The 25,143-nt window shown below is 36.3% G+C and overlaps 1 protein-coding gene across 3 annotated transcripts in view; it reads right to left on the reverse strand.

Moving 5' to 3' along the window:
* Window positions 1-1,070: 1,070 nt before the first annotated feature.
* The window catches only part of phactr2 (phosphatase and actin regulator 2), a 58,128-nt gene continuing 34,055 nt past the window's right edge, over window positions 1,071-25,143 (reverse strand). For 2 of the 3 annotated variants that reach the window (XM_053502055.1, XM_053502056.1), the window contains 12 exons: window positions 19,755-19,922; window positions 18,423-18,497; window positions 17,509-17,649; window positions 15,301-15,555; window positions 11,513-11,957; window positions 9,888-10,051; window positions 7,929-8,085; window positions 7,578-7,633; window positions 5,305-5,366; window positions 4,692-4,829; window positions 3,249-3,325; window positions 1,071-2,398 (listed from right to left, as the gene is read on the reverse strand). In XM_053502055.1, the coding sequence (XP_053358030.1) occupies window positions 2,383-2,398; window positions 3,249-3,325; window positions 4,692-4,829; window positions 5,305-5,366; window positions 7,578-7,633; window positions 7,929-8,085; window positions 9,888-10,051; window positions 11,513-11,957; window positions 15,301-15,555; window positions 17,509-17,649; window positions 18,423-18,497; window positions 19,755-19,922 (1,754 nt within the window). In that variant the 3' untranslated portion in view covers window positions 1,071-2,382. The remainder of the gene's footprint in view (window positions 2,399-3,248; window positions 3,326-4,691; window positions 4,830-5,304; window positions 5,367-7,577; window positions 7,634-7,928; window positions 8,086-9,887; window positions 10,052-11,512; window positions 11,958-15,300; window positions 15,556-17,508; window positions 17,650-18,422; window positions 18,498-19,754; window positions 19,923-25,143) is intronic. The other variant, XM_053502057.1, reaches the window with a different exon arrangement.

The following is a 25,143-nucleotide window of genomic DNA, read 5'->3' on the forward strand; positions in this document are numbered from 1 at the left end:
CAATGTTCTTCAATGCAGCCATGTGCAAAAACTTATATTCATGACTCATATTCGTGGTCCTGGAGTAAACCCCCCCTCAGTCCTTCACATTGTCACAGGGAGGGTTACGTTAGTTGATTAGTTCATCTGATGTGCAGGATGGAGTAAGTACGAAAGAGGACTGAGAATCATAGCTGTACAGTATTTGCTCACTAAAAACAATATTCAGAGATATTTCCACTCTCAAAAAGACACGCTTCTGTCCTCTAAAATCTATTATGGATTTGACCTGCTGACAGTTAAAAATGGTATTTTACACTGTTTGCAATTTCATCTCAGTTCCATGGAACTGAGTCGTGTCACATTTTTTTTTATCACTTGTCTTACCATCTGCTCAGTGTATCCGGGCTTCGAGCTGCTTTATTAACCTCTAAAATGATTTGTGGAACACCAGCAGGACTTAATGTGAAATTAATATTACTGATTTGTGCTCAGTCCCACAGAAAAATGAGCCCTTGGAATCAATGGTGTAAATTAGCAAGGCCTTCTGGTCTGATTCAGTTAGATCTACACAGGCACTAAATTAGGCTGTACAGAGAAGTTAGACTGTGTGTACCAGACTGGAGTGACGTTAAAGTAGTTTTTTTTTTCCTGGTCAGGGTCACAGTGAATCCAGAGACTCTACCTGGAACACTGGACAAGATATAAAAAAAAATACATCAAGACACCACAAGTACATCACATATACAATTGTAAGGGCTAGTGCATCCAATATAATGTTTTTTTGGAGGTATCCAGAAACTAGATAATCCAGAGGAGACCCAAGCATACACATAGAGACTATGCAATTAAAGACACAATAGAAGTAAATAATAAAATTACAACCTACATGAGTAAGAACTCCTGCAGTTCTAACCTGACTTGTCAGGAAGTATGATTTTAGGTTTTTCATAGAAAGATGAGTTTGCTATTCTATTGAACTATTCACTCCACTATTCACTAAATTTACCTATGTTAAAAGAAGATTAAGTGAAGTTTGTTTTCTTATGCACAGAAGAAGCGCAGTCAATTAAACCAAACAATCAGTCTCCTTTACGGCATGTTGGATGTATTCACATGTATTATATGCACATTCTGTACAACAACTGATTAAAAATAATTTAAACATTTCTCCATGATACCTGTTTGCAATGAGAAAATAAAACTCCTGGCCTCTCTCAAACATGTACATTTGTGGTAATATCATCTTATAATAGTAACACAAAAAAAAGGTTTGATCCCACAACATATTACAATGTACTGTAATGCAATATAGCTATGCTCACAGCAGCGAAACAGATGTGGAGTTTTTTACCCATTTGGGTGCAATGAGAAGTAGGTGGTGCAAGTGAAAAGATGAGATGAGGCTTAATTTGAGGAGGAAACCATGGGGAACACTAAAAAATAAAGACAGTTGCAAAAAGGGAGGATCCTTGTAAACCCAGCATGTTGAATGGTTGAGCATTTCCCATAGTCCAAGTGGAATAATGGAATCATGAGTCAGCCCTGTTGTAGTCAATACAGCATTTATAATGGACAGCATGTTTTCCCCAAGGTCAAATCAATGGAGAGAGCAAGTACAAGACTGTAAAGCTATGAAAACTAAAAACCTTCTGCACCACATACGCTCAAAAAGAGCTGATACCCAAAACAGCTTTTTGGATGGAATAAAAAAAGGCACAAAGCAAATATCCTTTACAGCTGCTACAAGTCTTCATAATAATAATAATAATAATAATAATAGTAATAACAATAATAATGACACGAATAAACATTCGTGATTGTGTAAAAGACTTCCTGTTTGAAGTTTCTTGTAGAAATTTTCTAAGTTCAAAGAATTACTATGACTTTTAAAATGCTTTTTTCACATGCATGAATATTCACAAGTAATATGGGACTTCACACTTTAACACTGTTATAAAATCAGTCATATTTCTTAAATAAAATAAAAAAAGAGCCATGTCCTCAACACAAGGACTTACAGAACATTGTGTTGAGAAGTAACTGTATATGTCACTGTATGTCCTGAGGCATACTGGGAATCAATAATTTTGAAAATCAAAATCAAAAACAAAAAAAAAAGTCTGCTTGTCCTTAGTGTGTGCAAACAAAGTCAGGGACAAAGCAAGGCACCTGTTCATGTATGTTCTTGCACAGATATCTCCCTCGCTGGCATTTCAGCTGTCCTCTATTTCACCCAAGTATTTCATGATGTTTAGCGACACATCGGAATGTGCCAATGTGGGTCATGAAGCTCAACTCTTGGCCCCACAGTGGAAAATGAAGTGAAGAAACCGGAAGAGAGGGAGAGAGAGAGAGAGAGAGAGAGAGAAAGAGAAAGGGTGCTGGCGCCATTCCAGTCTCTCAGGGACGATGGAACCTGCCAAATCACAGAGGGAGCGGATGCTATTTTAACACAATCACAGTGGGGAGATCGAGCAAAAAGATCAAGCCACATTTTATTGGAAAACAAGACAGATTTCCAAGAAGAAAGCCAATAAGCTGTGCTTAATGAGATTTAGTGAGGAAAGATTTCATATGAAAAAATACAGCTCAAATCATTGTGTAAATCACAGACAAACTAATGTGACATGCCTTGGAGAGTTTAGTAGGTTAAATTTAGCTTAATGTGATCATGAGACACTCCGAGGAGATCAGAAATTCATAATGCCTGTGCACAGTTTTCTGTTTTAAATAATGTGTTAACGTGTTATTTTATGTTCATAAAGCCATGAATCATCACATTGAGTTAAAAAAAAATAAAAAATTGTACCCATGCTCTGATAGATAATCTGTCCAAGCAAACTGGACTAATGTATGGATTTAGTGCAAAGTATAACATCATACAGATAAACTTTAAGAGCTTCAGTTAATGTCCATATTAGACATCTGAATTGAGACAAAAATGCGATGTGATCATAAAGGAATAGCTCGGATTTTCTCCAAGCCTGTCTTAAATAAAAAATTGAGGGTGATGTAAGTACATTACAGTAAGTCTTAATTATTATAAATTTTTTTTGCTCTACACACCAACCATAAAGTTAGTAAAAATTTCTTTCCTCTGAAACAGCCGTACAACTATTTCTTTTTATATAAAGATCTGCTTAAATTGAGCTGTAATTTGCGGTAATGCATTTCCTTAAAGTTTATCATCTCTTGGCTACATCATACCTGCATAATGGAAAAAACAAACAAAAAAAACCCACATATGCTGCTATACACTGACTCACCTGGTAAACTGTTTGCTCTCTACATGAACTTCCATCTCTTTGCTTTTAAACTCGTTAAGCTCCTTGCGTATAGCAGCCTGCAAAAAAAAGGAAGAAAAAAAAAGTCCACAACTCATCCAAAACAACATTGTAGTACGTACCATAGTATGTAGGTTTTCAACTTCATTTAGTCATTTAATAATTTGTTTAAACATCTTATTAGTAAATAGTCCATTTTTAAATTCACATATTGCGAAATGACAATTAGACCCTAAATTATGGCAGATTTTACGATAAATTAATATAAGTATAATATAGTTTATACTAATATAAATACTATTATACTTAAGTGCCCCTATTATGCCATTTTAAAGGTTGCTAATATTGCTTAATGAGTCTCTTAAAACAGGTTTACATGTATGCCAGATCAAAAAACACTTTAGTTCTCTCCAAAAATAGATTTATTTATAAATTATTCGTAAATGACTTGTGTGAAGCAGTTCGAAGATTCAGTCTGTCTAAACCCCTCCTTTTCGTGAGCCCTCACTGCTGTGATTGGTCAGATGGTGCGGTGATTTATGACTGGTCTACCGCTACAGCATGTGTCGGAAAACGAAACGCCCATTACCATAACTGAACGACGGCTCTGGAGACCCGTCAATACATTAAAAAGATGGCGTCGGTTTTACCGTGTAATGACCAGCTAATTTTATATTAACTGTGGCTACAAAAATCGAGAGGTCTTTTATCTTTAATAATTAGTCATTACTACTCATGCATTTTTCCCCTCCGGGCTTGCCATAGAAGGGCATGAAGCATGCGCACTTGCGCAATGGTGGAGAATAAACAGTTAAAAAGGATTTTGTGTGCTCTCGTTTTTATTGTTTTTTTTTTTTATATTACAAAGTGTTTAAGCAAACCCGGCATGAATGCTCGGTCACATTAACAAGAGTGTGGTAACGTTAATTGTAAGATGGCGGGCAAGTTGTTTGTGACGTAGAACGTGGGTGGACATTTTGCAAATATGTTACGGAGTGACGTGGATCCGTAACAGAGTAAAAATAGATTTGCCAACGACTCGTTTATTAGAGCGGATTCTTTTTTTAATAGACAAAAACTTCATTTATCGTGCACTGTCGGCGTCACAGATAGTGTAGATAATTTATGTTCACATACAGCTACATGACACACTGCATGAAAGATAATATTTAAAGAAAGCATAATAGGACCCCTTTAATCAAAAGAATCTGTGAATAAATAATACATTTTAAAAAACAAGAGATATCCTGTTTTGATCAGGAACACCAATTATACTTTTTGACCCATTTCACTTTAACATTTAAGTGCAATGGCCAGTAGGTGGCAGCAAAGACAGAAAATACATGACAATTTGAAAACAACTTGTGGAATAACACAGAAGAAATCATCCTTCAGTATATACAGTAGAATATAAAAATGTCTCACTTTGTCTGCAGGTGTCAGCCTGGTCCAGGGCTTGTCAGCACGCCGATCGTAGTCTTTCGCCTCTGTCACCTCTACATATTCGTTAAACCGCAGGATCCTCCGTGCTACTAATTCAGCCACTGTGGGCCTAACACTCAGCTACATTAAAAAGAACAAATATGTTCTAACACAATCCACAGGGAATATAAACTAGTGACTCAGTAAATAAAATATAGCTAATTTAAGTCTAACTCCTATAGACAGTACGACTTTTAAAAAAGTTCAGCAGCAGCAGGACAAACAACATGCTTAAAATTATAAAACATCTTTACGTCAGAGATTGAAGGCATCTTTTTTTCTAGCAAAAAGCTAAGTCACTTCAGCTCTACACCGTTATGTCATGGGATCTACATCATTTAATATGGATTTTATTTCACAGTAGTGAAACCTCACACTTTGCGTCCACCAGATGGCGCAGTGGACCACAAAATTTCTCTGCACTAGCAGAATAATTCTTTGCTGATAACTTTATAAAGTTTTTAAAACACTTAATTATGGAAGTTAAATCTTAAAGGATTAAAAACTAGTTTTGTGAAATGTATGCTGGAAAGTGTTATGCTGTTCGGTGAGATACCTTCCGAGAAAGCCGTCTCTTAATTTCTTGCTTGGCTTCATGCTCCTCTTCCTCATTCTTCTCTGCAGTGATGAAACATAAAATAATAATAAATGCTATTAAGTCTTGTTCTTATGTTATACTCATGAATGTTATCCCTGTGGATTACAGGATTAAACAGAAATGAAAATTCATAACACAAACACCACATACGCTCAGACAAGATTTCTTCACATAAGACACCGACATAACCAGTATACCGAATGTAAACTGTGACTGTGATGAGCCTTAAATATATTATTACAAACAGATGAAGCTGTGATGTGTCACCTGCACAAGTCTGAGTGCTTCATGATGTATCATTGTAATAAAGTGGCAGTTTGTAACCTCTCAAACCCTGATCGCTGTTTGAAAGACGACACGTCTGAGAGTGCAGCTTTGCCGATAGTAACAAATGAAAATCTGAGTGTCTGAGACAGACTTGATGGCTTGGACAACAGTCCCTGGTCTAAACATACAGCCTGAGTGCACTTCAGTGGTCGGGAGCAAACAGACGCGTGGCTTCTTTCCCATCAATCATGCTGCATTAACTGTCCACCAGCTTGTTCAGTTCCTTTCTGTCTTAACACCAGTGCTTAAAATAAAATGACACTTTGACAATGCTTGCTTCATTATTCTTTCTTCTCGGAGTATAAAATGTGTGAAATTGGGTTGACTCAGACTGCCATGGATGCTCTTTGATGCTGGCTATTGTAGACGCTTGGGCTTTCATGTAGCAGAGGCGTGTAATTACTGTTCTCCTCTAAGAGAAATAGGCACCTGACGGGATTATTCAGTTCTGTGAAATACCTCAGCAGGTTTCATATGTAGTTTCAAGAGCCCTTCATGAAAATAGCCAAAAGCTCTATAACAGACCTGACCAAGTTTAGGGAGAAGGCTCTTACTCGTTTTATACATCTGTAAGCCAATTTTAGTCTTTTGGTACGTTTAAAGTCATGTACTGCATCATATAAAAACATTCACTGTTTAATGCAAGGAAAAAAGGGGGAATTTATTTTTAGTGTCTCGGGTTTACATGTTTTTTTTTTTACCACAACATCTTCATACACAGGGGAGAATTTAAAATGTGTAAAATGTTTTGTTTATTTTGTTTTATGTACAAAATGTCCTCTATATGATGAATAATGGACTTTTATTAACACATCTGGTGTTATGCATGTACTGTAATTTCACTTGCACAAATGCTTTCCTTTAAATGATCTATGTGCTGTATCTCCTCCTGGGACATCATATATTTTACATGTTCTCTCAATCAAGTGGGTCAGATCTAAATCAAGTGGGTTTAGATCTACGGATCTTGAAGGCCACTTTACTGGGTGACCACTCTAAAAAAAACATTATGTTTGGGTTACTGTCTGTACGGTCGTGTTACGGCCTGTTTGTTTTCTTCAGACATCTACATTGTCCCAGGGTGATAATGTGTGTTAAGTGTGTGACCTGAAATGGACAGATGTGCATCTTCATTCCATTATATTTATGACGTCGAACAGACGGCCTTATCCCGAGAGACGTTGGAAAACATGTCTTTAGTCTCCATCAAAACACATCTATATGCTTGTTCACTAAGTCAGGGAGTAATACCAATGTAACAACCCTGTTGGGGAGATTGGTATGGATAAATTACAAACTGGAATGTTTAATTCCTTGGTGTCTTTGATTTTCACCTAAAGACAAAGTGACTAAGTTATTCCCGTCTTACATCTTTCAGTGCTCCTTCAGGTCCACCATGACACTGATCACTTACAGAAGAATGAAGGAATGAACTAGGACCTACAGCAAGTCAATATCTAAAGCCCTATACTGTATGTACATCCCGTCATAAGAGGTAATATTATCTGACATGTCTATCGTTTGTCTTTAGGTCTCCTCCATAACAATTTAATGACCTTTGGAGGAACTAGCCACTACAAATGAGCTAAATGTGGCTATACAGTACATCAATTCTTTCCTCAAAAACTTTTATTTTTCCCACAGTTCTATGTCTGCAAATGAGCATCTTAAAATTTCAGATTCCTAGATTTCCAAGCCCTGTTCTAAAAATGAACAAAACAATACAATCTGGCACTGTTGTCCATGCGGCAGTTCAAAAATCGTATTAAAACTCTTTCTTTAACCCAACTTGGTGTCAGTGTGCTTGTTAAACATCTGGTAAAACCCTTCAGTGACTTTGCATGTCAAATGTGATCATGATCATGTTCTCATTGACATGACCTGGAAAACAAGGGGTAACTCACGTTTGAGGATGTTCCTCTGCTCCAGCTCTTCAGTGGTGGGTCTCTGGCTGAGTCGCCTGCGTTGGGAGGAGTCATGTCAGTCATTGCACTAATAACAGATTACATAGCGAGAGCCAAAACCAGAGCCAAAATTTTTCCAGGCTCAACAGACTCCAAGATTCCAATTTTGGACTAACCAAACTTTTCAGCCCTGAATTACAGGAATTATCTTAGATAATTCAGCAATTCCTGTTAGAGGCATTCAAACCATTCTGTGCTTTCCATCTTTAACTGGAGTGTGTGGATGTTTGACAGTTTGGTACTTAAATACACTAAAACCAAAGTGTTCTGCAGGTGTAGGGTCAACGTCACCTCACTAGTTTACAGCCTATCTGCTGCCGCAGTTCCTGTCTCTCCGTCTCTGACGTCCTTGGAAGGATATTCTTCTCTTCCAGCTCTTTCTTGCTGGGCCGGTTGCCGAGTTTGATGGCAAGCGTGTCTCTGCGGCGGATTTTACTGGCAAGGGAGCCTATGGAAACAAATATTCGTGCTAATCTCTCTCAGGCACTTGGGCTCTGCCACCATTAAATATGCCATAAAATGAGGGTGGAGGTAAAATTAGAAAGGGAAAAAGAACAGAAAAAGAAATGGAAAAAGACAGAGGTAGGAAGGACAGGGGTGTTTAGTAAGAGCTAGATTGCTAGAGGCCTACATGGTATTCCTAACATCTTTATACACAGGGGACAATTAACAATTTAAAATGTGCAAAATATCTTCTACATGATAAATAATGGACTTTTATTAACACGTCTGGTGTTATGCATGTAATTTCGCTTGCACAATTTTTTTTTTTTTAAATGATCACAGCAAACACAATAACTCCAAAAAAAAAAAAAAAAGCACACACACTACATTATTTCCCTCACTAACAAAGACCTGGTGGATTCATGTGCAAAACTCAAGTCTTGGCAATGGAACCAAATGTAATTCTTTGTTTGACTAAGTAACAGGACATGCCAAAGGGCTTAAGCCAAGAAAATAAACCTTCTGAACATGCTTCCAGGGGCTGACAGTGACATTTCCTGAGTCTCGTAATGTTAGCAAGAAAAGGATTAGGTATAGAAAAATAAATAGTAACATAACAACATGAACAAAAAACATTTTGTTGAATTTCTCCACCACACTAAATGACTAATTAGGTTACACAACCAGATAATTGTTCTATTATTCAAAAAAAAGTCTCATGACCAGACGATATTATATAAATATTACGCTAGTTACAATGAACTTTTCTGTGCACGATGATAAACTCACTGTAGGAGTTAATATTTTCTTTAAATGATATACAAATGTTTAGTTATCATTATTTAAACATGACCCTTAAATAATATTAAATGAAGATAAGCAGAACATTAAAAAATTTGACTAGATTAAAATTTTAAAGGGATTTTCCATCATTTTGTATTATTTTTACTATTATTGCTACTACCACTACTCCTCACTCACTGACTCATTGTCTATCCTGGTTAGCCAGTACAGGGTCCCAGGAGTTCTCCCGGGCTCTCTCAGGGAACTCAGGGCATGGAGCAGAGTATACCCTGAACGGTTGCAGACACGTGCAGACTATGGACAATTTTAGGAAACACCAATCATTCTACTCTATCAGGATGATCAGGACTGTGAAAGGGAACTGGAGTATGCGGTGGAAACACACCAAGCATTGGGCGAACATACTAACCCCATGCACTAAAAGGAGGAACTTGAACCCTTGACCCTGGAGGTGTAAAGTCACAGTGCTAACCACTACACCACTGCGCTGCCATTGTTATTGTTATTATTATTTTATTTTTTTATTTGTTATTATTATTATTATTTAGTTACTTAAATGCTCACCTCATTCTACGTAACTTACTCATGTTTACACAGGTGGTAGATTTTTTAAATTTTTTTTATGGAAAGCATGTATTTTGTCCACACAAACTGCATGAGTATGAACAAAAAGGCCACACATTTCCTCTGCAAATGTAAGTTATGTTCAACTCTGCTGAATCTTACTGATATCAGAATTGGTCAAATGAAAAAAGTATTTACCTTGATAATTAAAACATGTCACAATCATGTTTTTAATTACGCTTTAATTAAAGTCAGAAAATATCCATAAAAAACAAAAAGCGAACCAAAAACACCCAGGGAAACACTATTTCATTCTTGCCTATATGGTTCGATTCCTGCCTCTGTGTGTAATTATGTTAATCTGATTTTCCTGAGCACACTGATATGGACTTTTAGAAAAATGAATTCTGAAATACTACACCATAAGAGAAAACGTACTGGAGGTGTATTCATCCTCTTCGTCATCCTCTTCATCATCTTTATAGAGTATGGGCCCGTCTGAGTCTGAGTCGCTAGCTGCTGTCTCTCTAGCGGCGTTAGGGATAACAGTTACTTCTGGACTTTCCACATTGACACTCTGCGGTTTCCTGCTTCCTTCAGTTCTGTAAATGACCAAACACAAAAGAGTCACTCGAATTCAACTCAGCCTCTAGACCACAATTACAATAACAGCCACACCAAGAGTTAACACCTTACAAACCTTCTAAAATTGTTTTACAATTCATAACATAATGCTGCTTTTATGTTTAAAAACTGCTTCTGGCAATTGTTTCAGGGAGTATTTGACAAAAAAAAAAAAGACCCATGCTCATTATGTTCCACAGGTGCGTAAGAGATTTTATTTCAAATACGAGTTTTTCCCCGAGTTACATCATAGGAAATAAAGTCATAGATCTTAGTCAGATGGCAACGTGGGCAATACGACATGAACAGACCCACATTGCCAAGCTGATATGTAAGGAATTACATACTTGTGGGTATTGTAAATAACAAAGCACAAGGTGGTGTCATGTGGCCCACAAAAGAAATAAGAGTTACCGACAGAAGTGTTTTTTTTTTATTTTTATTATAACTGCATTTTATTCCTCTTATACCACAGGTATTTTATAATACTGAATATTTTAAATGAATTCATTTGAATCATTTTATAGTTACACTAAATGATAAGGAACAACTGTGAGAGAAGTTACTTCCTGTTTTCGCTTACATCATAAAAGATATAAACAGTTGTTTCCTAACCCACCTTGTTTTCTCACTCTCGCTCTCTCTATTGTCATGTTGCCAACTTGTCATATTATAGTGAAACTGGAAAGTAAAGCCCTCTGTCCTAAAGACTCTCACCAGCAAAAAACAGACTGACATTGAGACTCTCCTTAAATAAGGGTCACCATATGAACTATTATACTACACTTTACTTTGTTAAGGAGGACCTCATTTGGAAAATTTTGGAAAAAGTTTATTAACTTTTAAACATTCAGATGAGTTTTTTTTTGTATTGGGCAACTCTTAAACCTGCCAAATTAGACACCTCCACCTCCCCAATGTGACCTCATATACTGTAGGATGATACCCTCACTTGGCTTGTTGCTCAGATGGCATATTTCAGATATAACAAAAATACACATACTTTGTGGGAGCTCTAAGATCTATGTTTATGTGTTAAAGAAATAGCAAAATATGTGCCCCTGAAAAATGGCTATTATTAGATTACTGTATGTGAAGCGTTCATTATGTGCAGCCCTTTGAATAAGCTGAAGAGAAATGAGAACATATGCAAATATGTGTATTAACAAAAACCTCGGATCTGAATTATAGCAGGAACTGCTGTCACACCTGCTGTTATCAAAATTGAAATCAACACTGTCTGGCCAATTAGATTTGAGAATTAAACAATGCTGTAGAATAAGCAATAATAAAATTACCAACATTATCATTCCTCAACAGTACATAATAAACATGAAAAAAAAGAACAGCTGTAAAAGTATACAGTGTTTATACTGTATGTACCATAATATCTACTGCAGTAGGAGGAACCACTGACTAGTGGGTTATATCGTACTCACTGTTGTTCTCCATCTGCTCCAGTCCTCGTGTCCTCGGTTCCTGTGCTCTGAATCTCTCCTGGCATGTCTGAGGAAAGCGCACTTTCTGAAAACGCCGTCTCTTCTGTAGCTTTGTTTACATGCGGCTGACTTCTTTCTGGCGCCGAAGATTCCGACTGTTTCTTAGCACCTTCACCAACCTGAGACGTCTCCTTAACAGACTTCCCATCGGCACCGGTGGTCTGACGGCTATTTTTTTGGTCTTTAGCGGAAGAGTTGCCCTCAGCTGTGGTTTCAGACCCGGTCGAAGCTTTGAGACAGGGCTGAGGTGATCTGGCTTTCTTTCCAGTTTTAATTTCTGCTGAAGTCCGTTCAGTGATGCCATCTTTGCCATTCTTGGTTGTCGAAGAGGCCTGAGAGGGAGTCTTAGACGGGCCAGAAGTTTTCTTAGGAGTGGCAGATTTAGCTGTGAGGAAATGGCACAGGGTGAGAACAAAGCTTTGGACGAGTAAAAACACTGACAATAGTAGTGATGACAGAAATAAGAAAAAAGTAACATCTCACAATAAGAGCTATTTCTAGGCTATTTAAAATTTGCATGAGAAAATAACCAAGAATTTACAGCTGACATGGGACATAAGCCCATGTCTAATTCAAGCAAGTTAGTTTTAACGCCCTACAAGTGTGCACAAGGCAATAAGGTAAACTGTGCTCTGCAGATTATGATTCATAAATTTAATATGCTTACATAAAAAAAAATATTCTGCTAAAATGACTTAATTTACATTATTTATACTTCACTCATGTGATGGTAAAACAAACATGAACACAATGAATTGGGCTGTGTTTTGAGGGACAGAAGTTATTTTTCAAGGACTGAAAAGTGAATTGAAAAGACTCATCTCATAGTCTAGGTCTCGTTGCTATATTTAGTGGAGTTACATTGATTTTTTTCCACCTGTCTGGCTATGATGCCAGAAATAATACTTCTTGGAAAAAAATAATGCATTAATAATTAGATTACATCAAATAGATTGTTTCTAAGATTTCAGAAATCGCCACGAAACGAACGCTTATCGGAAACTCTAAACAGAGCAGAATTTGACCTGTACAAATGAAAATTTACAGGAACAAACACAAAGATGAACATTTAACACCTGAAGGCCAAATGTCATGTTCAGAATGATAAAAATAAAACAAAATAAAATAAAATAAATAAATAAATAAAAGTAAATTAAAGAACAGAAAGATGCTGGTGATATCACACACCACAAGCTCCACAGAGCAGCACAGACTACACGGACACTCTTCTGTTACACAGAATGTACGCAAGCAACATGCGTTAAACAAACAACATGCAAAACAAAGCAACTCCGTCATTCTCTGACTTCACACTTCCTGTCAAGTAGAGACGGAACAGAAACACAGGCTGTGACACTATGCAGCTTTTTGTGCACTCACACGAGTATTGCAAGAAGCACTCGCTAGAGTTACCATTTGTGCTCTTGAATAAACCCAAACACAAACACAATACACATACACATATAAAAGCACACAAATGTGACTGGCATGTAGCGTGACTCAAAAGTGAAAATGGAAAAGTTGTGTCAAGTGATGCAGCACACACAATTCAAAAATTCTTTCACAATGTTTTTGCAAGAAAACTAATTCATACATCTAGATTCTTTTGTAACAAGCTGAGATCCACAGTTCAAACCTAGTCAGTCATAATGATTATCGCTACATTAGAGTATCATCTGCTAGCTAAAAACAACAGAGTCTGCACTCTACAGTAAGTTAGCTCACTAGTTAACTTCTCCAATGCTAATTACAGAATAGGCTACTATTTAATAAACCACTGTGAACACAAAATTAAAGATCAGTTGTATTTTTAAATCTTACTTGTTTTTTCACAATGAATAAATACAAGCTAGTTTGCTGAAAAGTAGCTAGCTAACTTGGCTAATGTTGTTGAATAACAAAATCTTGGATGTTAGCCAGCAAAGGATGTTTTCATATATTACTCTTGGCCTACTGGATAATGTTACAAGTAAAATATGAAAAGAATATTTTGTTAACTTGAAATGTTATTATGAATATACCATTTAAAGAACATTAACAGTAGTCTACAGTAATCTACTAATCTACAGTAATAGCAATAGGAATATTCTGTAGACATACAGTAATAACATCCTCTGTAGAGCTAACTGTATCCTACAAATTACGCTAAATTTTGAGGATGCTTTGAAGAGGCCAATGTGCTAATTAGTACAGTATTTGACCATTTTTGCCATGGTTAAGAATATGACAATCAAGAATTAAGCATTCAAATATAAAATGTAAAAAGAATAAAGAAAAAAAAGCCTGACATGCAAGCTACAAGGGGCGTTCAAGTCAAACTTATGAAATTACTGGTAAATGAAGGCATAAAACAATTCAATTTAGATTTTCAGAAGACTTAAAGCACAGTACAGTGATAAGATTCTTAGCCTGAGTGAAACATCGGAATAGTAAAAAACGTCTATGAATCGCGATCCCAGCCAAAATGGCTTGGAGCCCACTACTGTTCTTCCCTTCAATATTTCCGTGAACATTTATTGCACATTCCCTGTATAGTCCAGACCTCGCTCCAAGCCATTTCCAGATGTTTGGGCCATTTAAGGAGTTCCTGGGAGGCAAAATTTCAGACATTTTTACCTTAATGGTCTCCAAGTGGTAGTGAACCACTAGGATAAGTTCATTAGTGTAGCAGGAGTTTATATAGAGAAATAAAGGAAGTTTTTACTTTCTATAACTGTGTTCTGATCAATCAAGTCTTGAACACCCCTCGTAGTTAACTAGCTTTACTGGCATTTCGGGAGAATGAGTTTCCCCATCATTCCTCATATAAATCATTCAACATCATTTATTGTCATAAAGCTTGGCATGCACTTCCTATGCTAAGCTAATGTATTACTTTGCTTAATTCATTGTTTTTATTATTACTATATATATACACACACAAACACACACACGCACTATCTTGACATTTTAAATTTCCATGTTCAGAGGTTCTTTTTTTGTTTATGTTCTATTGTTCTTAAATGTATATTAAAGACTTAATATTTTAAATGCCCTGCGATGGATTGGCACCCTGCCCAGGGTGTACCCCGCCTTGTGCCCTAAGTCTCCAGGGATAGGCTCCAGGCTCCCCACAACCTACTTTACAGGATAAAGCGGTACTGACAATAAATGAGTGAGTGAGTGAGTAAGTGAGTAATATTTTCAAACAAGTGAACTGTAAGGAATAAAATGCTTAATGGTTTTGCTGTCATAGGAAAATAATCAACAGGGTGGTATTAACTAAACTGCGAATAATAAAATGAGTTACATTAATTAAATTGTGGCATGTTGCACTGTACATTTTATCAGTTTATAGTGACATCTCTTTTAAATTTATTAGGATAAAAAGATGCATCTTGTCATGTCACCAAGACACTGCTAAGTCATGAAATGTCTACTTTCCCAAATATTGAATAAACATATACCTACAGAAGGTTTTTTTTAAGTTAAGTTATGTAACATTTTTTTATTTCTTTATTCTTGGTCTTACTTGATAAAAACTATAACTTCATAGAATGAACCTGTGATTTGAATTAAAGCTGCCACTACTAAGTTACTGTTGCAGAAAATTAAGTGAGATCCTCTGTCCAACAAGACTGGAGAATTCAGCAGTGCTATAGTATAAAAGGGAATGACAAACAGGGCTCCTCCATGCACTGCACATGCAAACAAGATGTTCCGTCACTACTTCAAGCCCGGATACTCACCGTTCCCACGAGTTGTGGTTCGTGTATTTTGTTTGGTTGGAGGAGTGGGAGCCTGTTTACTCGTGCCCTTCTGTACCTTTTTAACCCCTGTCTTGGCATCCTTCCTCACCCCTGCACCTGTCGCCCCGCCTGAGGCCTTGCTGGATGCGGCCTGTTGCTTTTTGGCAGCGGGTCTCTGAGCTCCAGAAGCGCTGGCCTGTGGGCTGCACGTGCTTTCTTTCTTTTTTACAGGAGCAGAGATGGGACCAGAGCACTCTGGCATGTCAGAAATAAAAAATGAAATAAAAACTGGCAAAGCCCGAGACAGACAGACCGACAGACTGGCAGGCAGATGGAGAGATGGACAGATGATTACAGAGCTTTGGGAAAACCAATAGTTTCATCCGATTACAAATTCTGAGTCAGTACAGTTAGAAATAAAACATGTAAGCATATAACACAATTAGACAAAGTGGATAAAACCCAATGACATTTTAAACCTCAAAAGGGAAGGAAGTCATTTCTCATTAGCATGGCACTTTCCTGTAAATTCATTCCGAGAACTATTAGAAGTTGATCAGAAGTAATATGTCTTGCCAAATGCTTAAGACAAGCCGAGCCTGGAGAAATACAACTGAAATTAACAAAATGCTGAGCAGTTGTCTTTCTCTGCATTAAAAAAAAAAGTTTCAATTTTACTCATTATGAAAGCACAGTATTGCTAAAAAATGGTTCAGATGGCAAATTTAAAATTTTCTAAACCCAGATGATCTTACTGAAAAAAGAGAAAGAGTAAAGGCTCAAATCTGGACATGCTAAATAGAAAATGGCCTTGATGTATCTTTCAGCTGGTACTATAGCAGTGCCAGGCAACAAACTCTGCTCAGGGAATAGTGCTCGATCAGAACATGGCTAAATGTGACATTTTTAAACTTTGAAGTTTCCCCCTGGGATCAATAAACTGACTGACTGACTGACTGACTGCTACAAAAACTAATGCACAAATATCATGCTCAAGAAGTCATGCTGCTCTCTGAACAAATGTCAATTATTTAACTAGTGCATGAGACGCCTACATTTTCACCCACAAATGCAGTTCTTTGATCAGATACAGTTGAGTGCAAAAGTTTTTTTTATTTCTCTGTGAAAGATGTTTCACTCCAAGTTTTTTTTTTTCTAGAACTAAAAAAAGAAACAAATGAATGACTGGTGAAAAAAGCAGGTGAATCTGGAAACAAGACAAGGATGAGGATAGTAGTATGATGAAACCCAAACCTCTTTTGGTCTGTCCATGTATAACCAATTAGAAATAAATATATGAGGGAAAAATGGAAACCTATTACAAGTGAGAGGATCCTAAAGCTGTTCGAAGGATAAAAAAAAAGGAAATGAAGACAGCTATTAATGCAAATTATTATTATTTTATCATTATTATTATTAGTTTCAGTTGTAGGTGTAGTAGTAATAATTTCAGTAGTAGTTGTAGAAGTACTGTAGGAGGAGGAGTAGGAGTATCTCAATATTCACTATTCTGTTACATGATGTCGACAAACCCTGTATAATAAACTAACACACCAAATGTCTGCACACACAGTTAAAGTTTTCTTGTCTTTTTTACATTTTATCTGAAGGGTATGTAGATTTTGCACTCAGCTGTATATTATGCAGCAATCTATTCTGCTCTAAGATGCAAAAACACCACCTGCCTCAACATGCTGTCCACTGTTAGAAGGCACAAAATGTATTGCCAGCATTTTACATTTCAGAGTAATGCTTTTAATAATTTGTGTCTGTGAGAAAAATAAACTTCAGCTGCACGATGTCATTGAGCTGAACACTGGTCTACAATCATCAAGTATTACCAGTTCTCTTGATTTATTCCCAGACCTAAAGATTTCATTAAGGTTCTAAATCGATTTTGTAGCTAGAAGCCTCTTTAACATTACAAATGTATTTTATCAACATACTGTATATATACGTATACATGTACAGCAACAACTTTTTTTCAATTTTTCCCGAATTTTACACTGACAGATCAAATTTGACATTCACTGAAGTTCGGATTAAACCTGAAATAGATAAACAACTCTAGTCTGCTGGCGGTTCCTGGTTGCCAGTTTAAGGACCTTTGTTGTACATGGCTAGGTAAGACAGCAAACAAACACACAGGCAAAAAAACAAGGACAAAGTTACACACACAAATGTGCAGACAGTCTAAAAATATGTCACCTTCTGTGTCATCGGCCTCTGGCGTAATCACAGACTTCTCCTCAGCAGGAGTTTCTGGGGACTCAATGTCCACTTTGACCTCTTCTGTACCTCCACTGGAAACTGCATGTCCATTTAGAGTCTCTGTGCTCACTGCATCTTCTGAGAAAAAAACGAACGACATGGTCATTTACCTACTGTATATTATAAATCATTATACTAATCATAGAACAAATATATGTGTACAAAAAGCTGCAGGATTTAATAATAAAAAAAATCACATTTCCATTCTTTTGATGTTGCATGACAATTACGTTTTAGCTGCGATATGAAACTATTAAGTGTACCATTTTATATTCAAACTTATTTATCTAGACGAACAGTGAATAATGGCACAAATGATCTCATTACGAGGATGTTTTCCAATATTTATTCATCAATATATATATTTAAATAAATAAACAAGTATTAGAATTATTGACAAACGCTACATAATTAACAGCTATGTGTACATTCGCTGTAATAAATTGCAAATTTATGCGATTAAATAATTCCACAGGTTAATTTTTATGCAAAAAATGCAGAAATAGTCTTTATCCTTGATCAGTTAAATAAAGAGCATGCTCCCTAAATAAACAAGAAATATTTTGCTTTTATTAAACACAATCAAAATCTATTCTGTTTCAAGTAGCAGCTTTCATTATTAGCATATGACAATTACTGCTTGTTTAGTCAAATTAGGATCTTTGATGGTTTCATGCATAGTTTCTGCCACACACGTTGAATATGTTCCCTATTTGCTGCCCTAGGCAGAAATGAGAAATGATTGCTGGATGACCTCCAATACAACAAACACATGCAATCCAATTACACAACCTTAAAGCATCAATTACAAATAGCACATGCAAGAATGTTATACTGAGTGAAAATACAACCTTGGTCTGGAATAAGGACCCCTTTCCTGATGAGTTCCTCACGGGTTTGTCTGGTGGAAATTTTCCTTTCTAAAACTAGAAGAGCAGATGGAAGAGAAATGTTAATGAAAGCAGAAAAGCTTTACTTATAAAGTCATTTTATTTCAAGTCAATAGACTATGATTTCTGGGAATTTTAAATATATAATAATGTAACACATTTTGATTTACTTATTGTTTTAATCTTTTCTCATTTCAAATCAAATCTTTGTTTTACATTTAATAATATTGAATAATATTTATAATTAATGTTGTATAAACATTGTATAAATGATGGCAAAACCTTAGCAAATCCGAATGGTCTGTGAACTAGCATGGTATATTTTTCCACTTGCAGAAATTGGTGTTTTTATTCATAAATGTTGGCAGTCTTGACATTTAAAAAAAAAACAAATGCTTTAACCTATGTGAATGACAGTATTTCTACACAAACCAATCCTTTCCCGTCTGGTGAAAAAAACAAGTCACAAGTTCAGAAGGACCTTCATCAAAAAGTACTAAAAAGATTGCTGAAGATCTGTTCAACGCATTATAAAAATAATATCTAGATATCTACTGCTGAACTATCAACTTCAGAGAAAAAAAAAAAAGAAAACACTGAATGACACTTACTGCAGATTTTTTAAGCAATTGATAAAGTTGCATCATTAGAAATTGACAGTGAAAATAAGCTTTGTTTCATAGTGGCACTAAGAGCATTTCTGCCCACACGTTGTGACGAGAACTTACAGGATTTAGGACTGAAAAGTTGTGTGTCCACTGGTTAGTGAAACTAATTTAAAAAAACTTTGGACTTTGGAACAGCGGAACAAAGTCATGTGGTCTGATGAGTCCAGATTGACCCTTTATGATGAGGTACGAAGTTATGGGAAGAAGGCAAGTGCATGAAGCGATGCACCCATCATGCATAATACCCACTGTTATGTGGCAATAAAATTAAGTCAGTTGATGACCTAAATGACCAGGTAATCACATGCATGGATTTCTTCTTCCTTAACGCAACAGGCATATTTCAGGACTCAAAGTGTGAATGTGAGTGTTTCTGGAAGCTTGAGTAATCATTTTCATACATGAACTGTTTACCACCATTGCACACCATAATCAAAGCTAAAGAGAGTCGAACAATGTTCACATTTTTTTTTCCAGGCAGTGTATAAATAGAGTAACAGTAATGTTATTTATTTTATTTTTTTAAAGAAAGAAAGAAAGAAACCAAAAGGAAGCAAGAACAAAAAAACCCACACAAAACACTGTCTTATTGCATAGAGAATGAGAACAACCAGGCATAACCTACCTTTGGAGAGATCCTGGAACTTGTCACTGGTTCTTTTCTTCCTCCACTTCCAGGGTTTAAAGATTTTGCCTAGAGAGGACAGTTTCCCCTTCCCTTTCAGCTGGGACGACTGGGAACCTCCAACTACCACATCACAGTTGGCCAGAGAAGCTTTTTCCAGTCCCTCCACTGTAAAAAAAACCACATCCACATCTAATGAATAGATGAAATGAATTGGGGGAAATAGCTGACATTCAGGACAGTGACGTTTATATGGCTGTAAATGGAAATGAATGAAAATCACAGGAGAACAAATGTACAGAAATAATAATAATAATAATAATAATAATCTATTCAGACAACTAAATGTAACCACCATAAAGATCATCACTTCATATACTACAGTAAAAGGTCCTGTGTGAGCAGAGCCACTGACAACAACAAACAGACGGTGACGCAGTCAGTTTTTTTCTGATCTAACCCCCCAATTTACATGCCACATGATATATTAACATTTATTTTCCTGCCTAATCTAAAGCATCTAGTTATACCCAGGCAAGCAGGAGAGAAAATAATTTGGGTTTTCCTTATGACGCAAGGAAATATATGACCCACCATGTAGTGCACAACTCCCACAAAAACAATAGCCCACACAATCAACTGAAAAATGATTGCACTAACAGACATTTCTCTTTAAACAGTAAAAGTAATACCAAAGGTCATCCTAATTCTCTAGTGACAGACTAGAATAAACCCCTCTAATGTGATCCCGGAGACTCAAAACCAATCTGTCTAAAATAGGATCAAAACTGATACCTAATATGACTTTCTGATGGGATTTCTTCATTCTCCATTTCTTAAATTCCTCTCACCTCCATGAACTAAGCTAAATGGTTCCTAGATGTGAATATGTGTGACAGACGCAGCCAGGGTGCATCTCTGCCTCGTTCCTGATGTTCCATTAATAAGTCCTGGCTTCATCATGTCACTAACCAAAATAGATTAGTTAAAAAGATAAATGAATGACTAGTCAGGAGATCCACTTTTAGGTGCTGATGCGGTCCATTCTGGGTTCTCATATCCTAAATGATCCCTTAACTGTGTTATTATTTGAAGCATTCAAATAATATAATGCAACTAAAAGGTTAAACTAGCCTTATCAGCTGGAAACTATTATGTTGTATAAAACATTTGTCTCACTAAAAGTATTGAAGTCCTAAAGTTGATGAATTTAGTCAGTAAACCTGTAAAATATTACTTATCCAGACTAAACTTGAACACACTTTTTAAAGCAAAGTAATGTCTAGACTTAGCAAAGCTTGTTTGGGGAAAAACTCCTCTCTGGGACAAGCCACATTTTTTTAAGTTGTAAAAAAAAATTAAGAATGCCTCTGCCTTGAGAGAATGAAACAGAAACTTGGTAAGAAAATCTGGTCTTGAGTACTGAGGCTGACTACACCGAGATTCTACATCAACCCCTACCTCCTTTCCACAATCAGGTCTGCACTATTTATCAGCACAATTCTGAGAATCCCGTTCCTTTAAATTGCGCTGACAGAGTTCATTAGTGAGCATGTGTTACAGGAACAAGCACGTCGCTACCACCGCTCCAACCTTCTCATCACGGATTTCAAAGTATCAGGCCGATCATGGACTCACTGGCCCATGAGTTCACTAGTGTCAAGTGTCTTGTAGCAGTAAGTCAAACCAAATGGACTTTAAAACAAATCCTACGTGCTTGATTTAGTACTGTACAAGCAACTGTAATCCATCACAGACTTCTTGTACACTAGTAGTTTCTGTCTGAAAGGATGATTGTTAATCTGGTAAAAGTCTCTAAAGGCATGTCTCAAAAGATCAGGCTGGAGAACAGCGGAATTTCTACTGACGATAAGCCAGAACATAATAAAATAAAAATAGTATGAAAATCTTACAGATGCAGAAGTAGGTAACCACTTCACAACTTTACTTAACATCCTTTCCTTTGCCAAACATAAATCTATAGACAATACATCATCACAAATCACTGCATGAGAAATAATGATGGGAGCTGAAAATCCTAATAAAAAGCCAAGATATGAGAATGAAGACCATGGGATCTGAGCCGAAGTACTTTACAGTGTCGTTCATATCAGCGCTCTCATGGCAACCTGTTTCTTATTAGATTAGTCATACTATTGGCTTGCATCACCGACTAAATATAGAAGGAGTAAGTAAGAGAGGCTGTTGGAAGAGGTGAGATGTGGGCGTGATATATTTTGCTTAAGTGTCATTTGAATACAAATCTAACAATACATAAATGATACTGATACATCATTTCTATGTTCATTATTTGCAGAAAAAGGTAGACAGATATTAATATGTTTTTGACGCATAATAGGTTCTCGGCCCTTTCCCTAATCTCGTATCTTACTCCACAATTATAGTAATATATCCTTCTGCTAAATATATGAACTATGCTGTTTGGGGATCTTATGACACCAAGGAAGGCAAGGTCTTTTTTTTTTTTTTACTCCTCCGTCTTCTATTCTCAAGGTTTCAGTTCCTAATAAATTAACACACAGTGGAAACATGAGATCCAGTTCAGTGAATAATTTGTTCCATTAAGGACCGGAAAGAGGTTGTAATGTTCATAATCATTCTTGCTCCAATAAATTGATAAGGAAACCATGACAACAGCCTCTTACAGTACTTTGATATAAGGACAAAACATGTCTGGAGGCATTCACTATCATTAAAGAGAGTATAACTTGTGACTTTGTCCACTAGCTTGCTATAATAAATTAAATACAACAGACACACTTCAGGCTAGTGACCTTCTCATTTGTTGCAATATGATATGACTTATGAGGACTTACTAAACAATTATAAGGGTTAAGATTTACAAGAGGACGCACAAACAATGAGAGGTTACGCACATCAATAAGGTTAATGGTTCTACTGATTTTTATTAAATATACAGTATATGCATAATCCACTAGCAGAGATGTACATCTACTGTACGCTTGCAGAAAAATGTTTGGAACTGGTTTAGCGTGTTGTAAAAAAACACAACAAGTCATGCTGTTGTAGGAAAATCAACAATGCAGTGGGGTGTGATGCCTTTACTAACAGAAAATTGAGTCTTTTCCAATAACAGCACCTCAAATTTTGGCAATTTACAGTTGATTATAATTTTACTGTATAAAGAACCTACCAATGAATGACATGTCATGCTTTTACACCATTAAGTAGTTTTTTCGATGCCTGCAAGTGTAGTTACTTTCGATGTCTGCAACACAAGTTAGTTCCTTTTATTTCTCACGTTATAGCAGCTGTAAATAGTTGTCTTATGAAGAAATCAGAAGTCATCTATCCTGCAGACCTGCCCATGGACTGTGTGTAAATAAATCTTTCTGAAGAAAAGATCTTCGATTGCGTGGAGTGACTGTTATACATGCCCTTATAAAGTAGCTGTTTCTTTAGAAATGATAACATTAATTTTGAGTGTTAATATTTACCTGTGTTTATCCCTTGCAGCCAGAATTTAGAAGTCAAAATGAAATGACCAATCATCTTTCATAGTTTAAAAGTGGTTTGTATATTAAAGCCTTTAATGGCCAACACACAATCATATGTTATACCCAAAATGGTAGAAACCAATTATAAATACATTGCCTAAAATCCTTGATCATTTTTAAAATATGTTTTGGAATGTATTTTTCTAAACTGTGTTTCTCACTGTGGCGCACTTGCACAAACGATTCTTTCACACCATCACCTAGAACCAGTTCACATGTCTAGAAAAGCAGTAGCCACCTCTTTCATTTACAGTTTATATTTATTTGCATCATTTGTTTTCTTAGTTACCAGAACGTGAGGATGTTGTGAGGAACGTAAAACTATTTTAAACTATCCTATGGCGCTATACTGCAAAAAATTACAAAAACGTGTTGAAAGGCAAAAGAGATGAAGACACAGGGGGAAAAAAAAGCACAACTGTTGGAGAAGGAGGGAAATCAGCGGTGGAAAAGCAACAAACCTCCAACCCTATTTGAATGTCTGGGCTGCCCCAATTGGAAATTCACTTGGATTCAGGTGTGTCTAGGGATGAGCAGAGACAGTAGTGTGTTTCACTCATAATGAAGATGTTCAGGGTCAAGAAACCTGCAGCTTTTTATTTTATTTTTTTAATTAACAGGAGGAGATGACTACGAAAAAAGACAAAGTGACTCCCAGATTAGGTGAACACAGAGAGAGTTAGTTGGATAACCGGACTAAGGTTTCCCATTTTTAATTTAATGCTCTACTTGCCTGTTTTGATTATACTATTCCCCATTATTTTAATAGTTACCAAAGAAAACAGTCTTACAGCTAGTTTAAAAAACTGCCTGCACTGTAGACATCTTTAGCTATAGCTCCTATCAGGAACACTGAAAAGAAATCCCTGGGAGACTCACTGCATTAATAAATTAGTCAATAAAAGGACATTATAACTGGACTATTTTAGCTTGGACCTGTTACACCTTCTTTTGCTTTGTATTATGTATGTATGATGTCTTTATTTTTTAACAAAACGTTAGTTTTTGACAAAATGTTTTTGACGTCTTGTACTGGTTGCCCTGGATGTTCTCTCTAGCTCACATCATAGACACCCCAAGATGAAATTGCCATTTACTGATCACCACTGGTCCCCACAACAAATCTCTGATCACTATTGGTAATGCTAAAGGTAAAATCAATCCCTAATTACCTTTGTAGCAATAACCAATCACTAAACACAATTTTGTGCTGATGATCAATTACTGATCACAAGTATTCCCAACAACCAATCACTAACCACCAATGTTCCCAACAACCAATCCCTGATTACCAGTGTTCCCAACAACCAATCCCTGATTACCAGTGTTCCCAACCACCAATCACTGATTACCAGTGTTCCCAACCACCAATCACTGAACACCAGTGTTCAACCACTGAACCATGTTTGTCCCACTTGTGGCACATTTTTCTTTTCTACGCATTTATTTGTATTAAACTTATCTAGTTATATCAGGGAACAATCTAATATACAACACTTTTCCATGTTGCCTAAATCCTAACTACTCATTTTCAGTGCTTTTTTTATTGCATTCCTAATAGAAAGTGTAGTATTAGGTCAACATATACATAGTAATAGTCATAATGTATGATACCAGGATCAGTGACAACTTCCTTTTATAGGAAATCAGTTACGAAGTATTATTCTTCGATTCTAAAATGAAATAGATCGTATTCCTGCCTTCTTCGTGTATCAGTTTTTAAGATGGAAATAATCATAACGGTTTAATCTCAATAAATAGACACCACAACACATGCATTGGAAAAACAAATGTCCAAATTTTCCATCAGTGTCAGGGAAGACATAACTTTACCATGCTTATAGCATAGG

This window comes from Clarias gariepinus, chromosome 8 (genome assembly GCF_024256425.1).
Source record: "Clarias gariepinus isolate MV-2021 ecotype Netherlands chromosome 8, CGAR_prim_01v2, whole genome shotgun sequence".
In the NCBI taxonomy this organism is placed as follows: Eukaryota; Metazoa; Chordata; class Actinopteri; order Siluriformes; family Clariidae; genus Clarias; species Clarias gariepinus.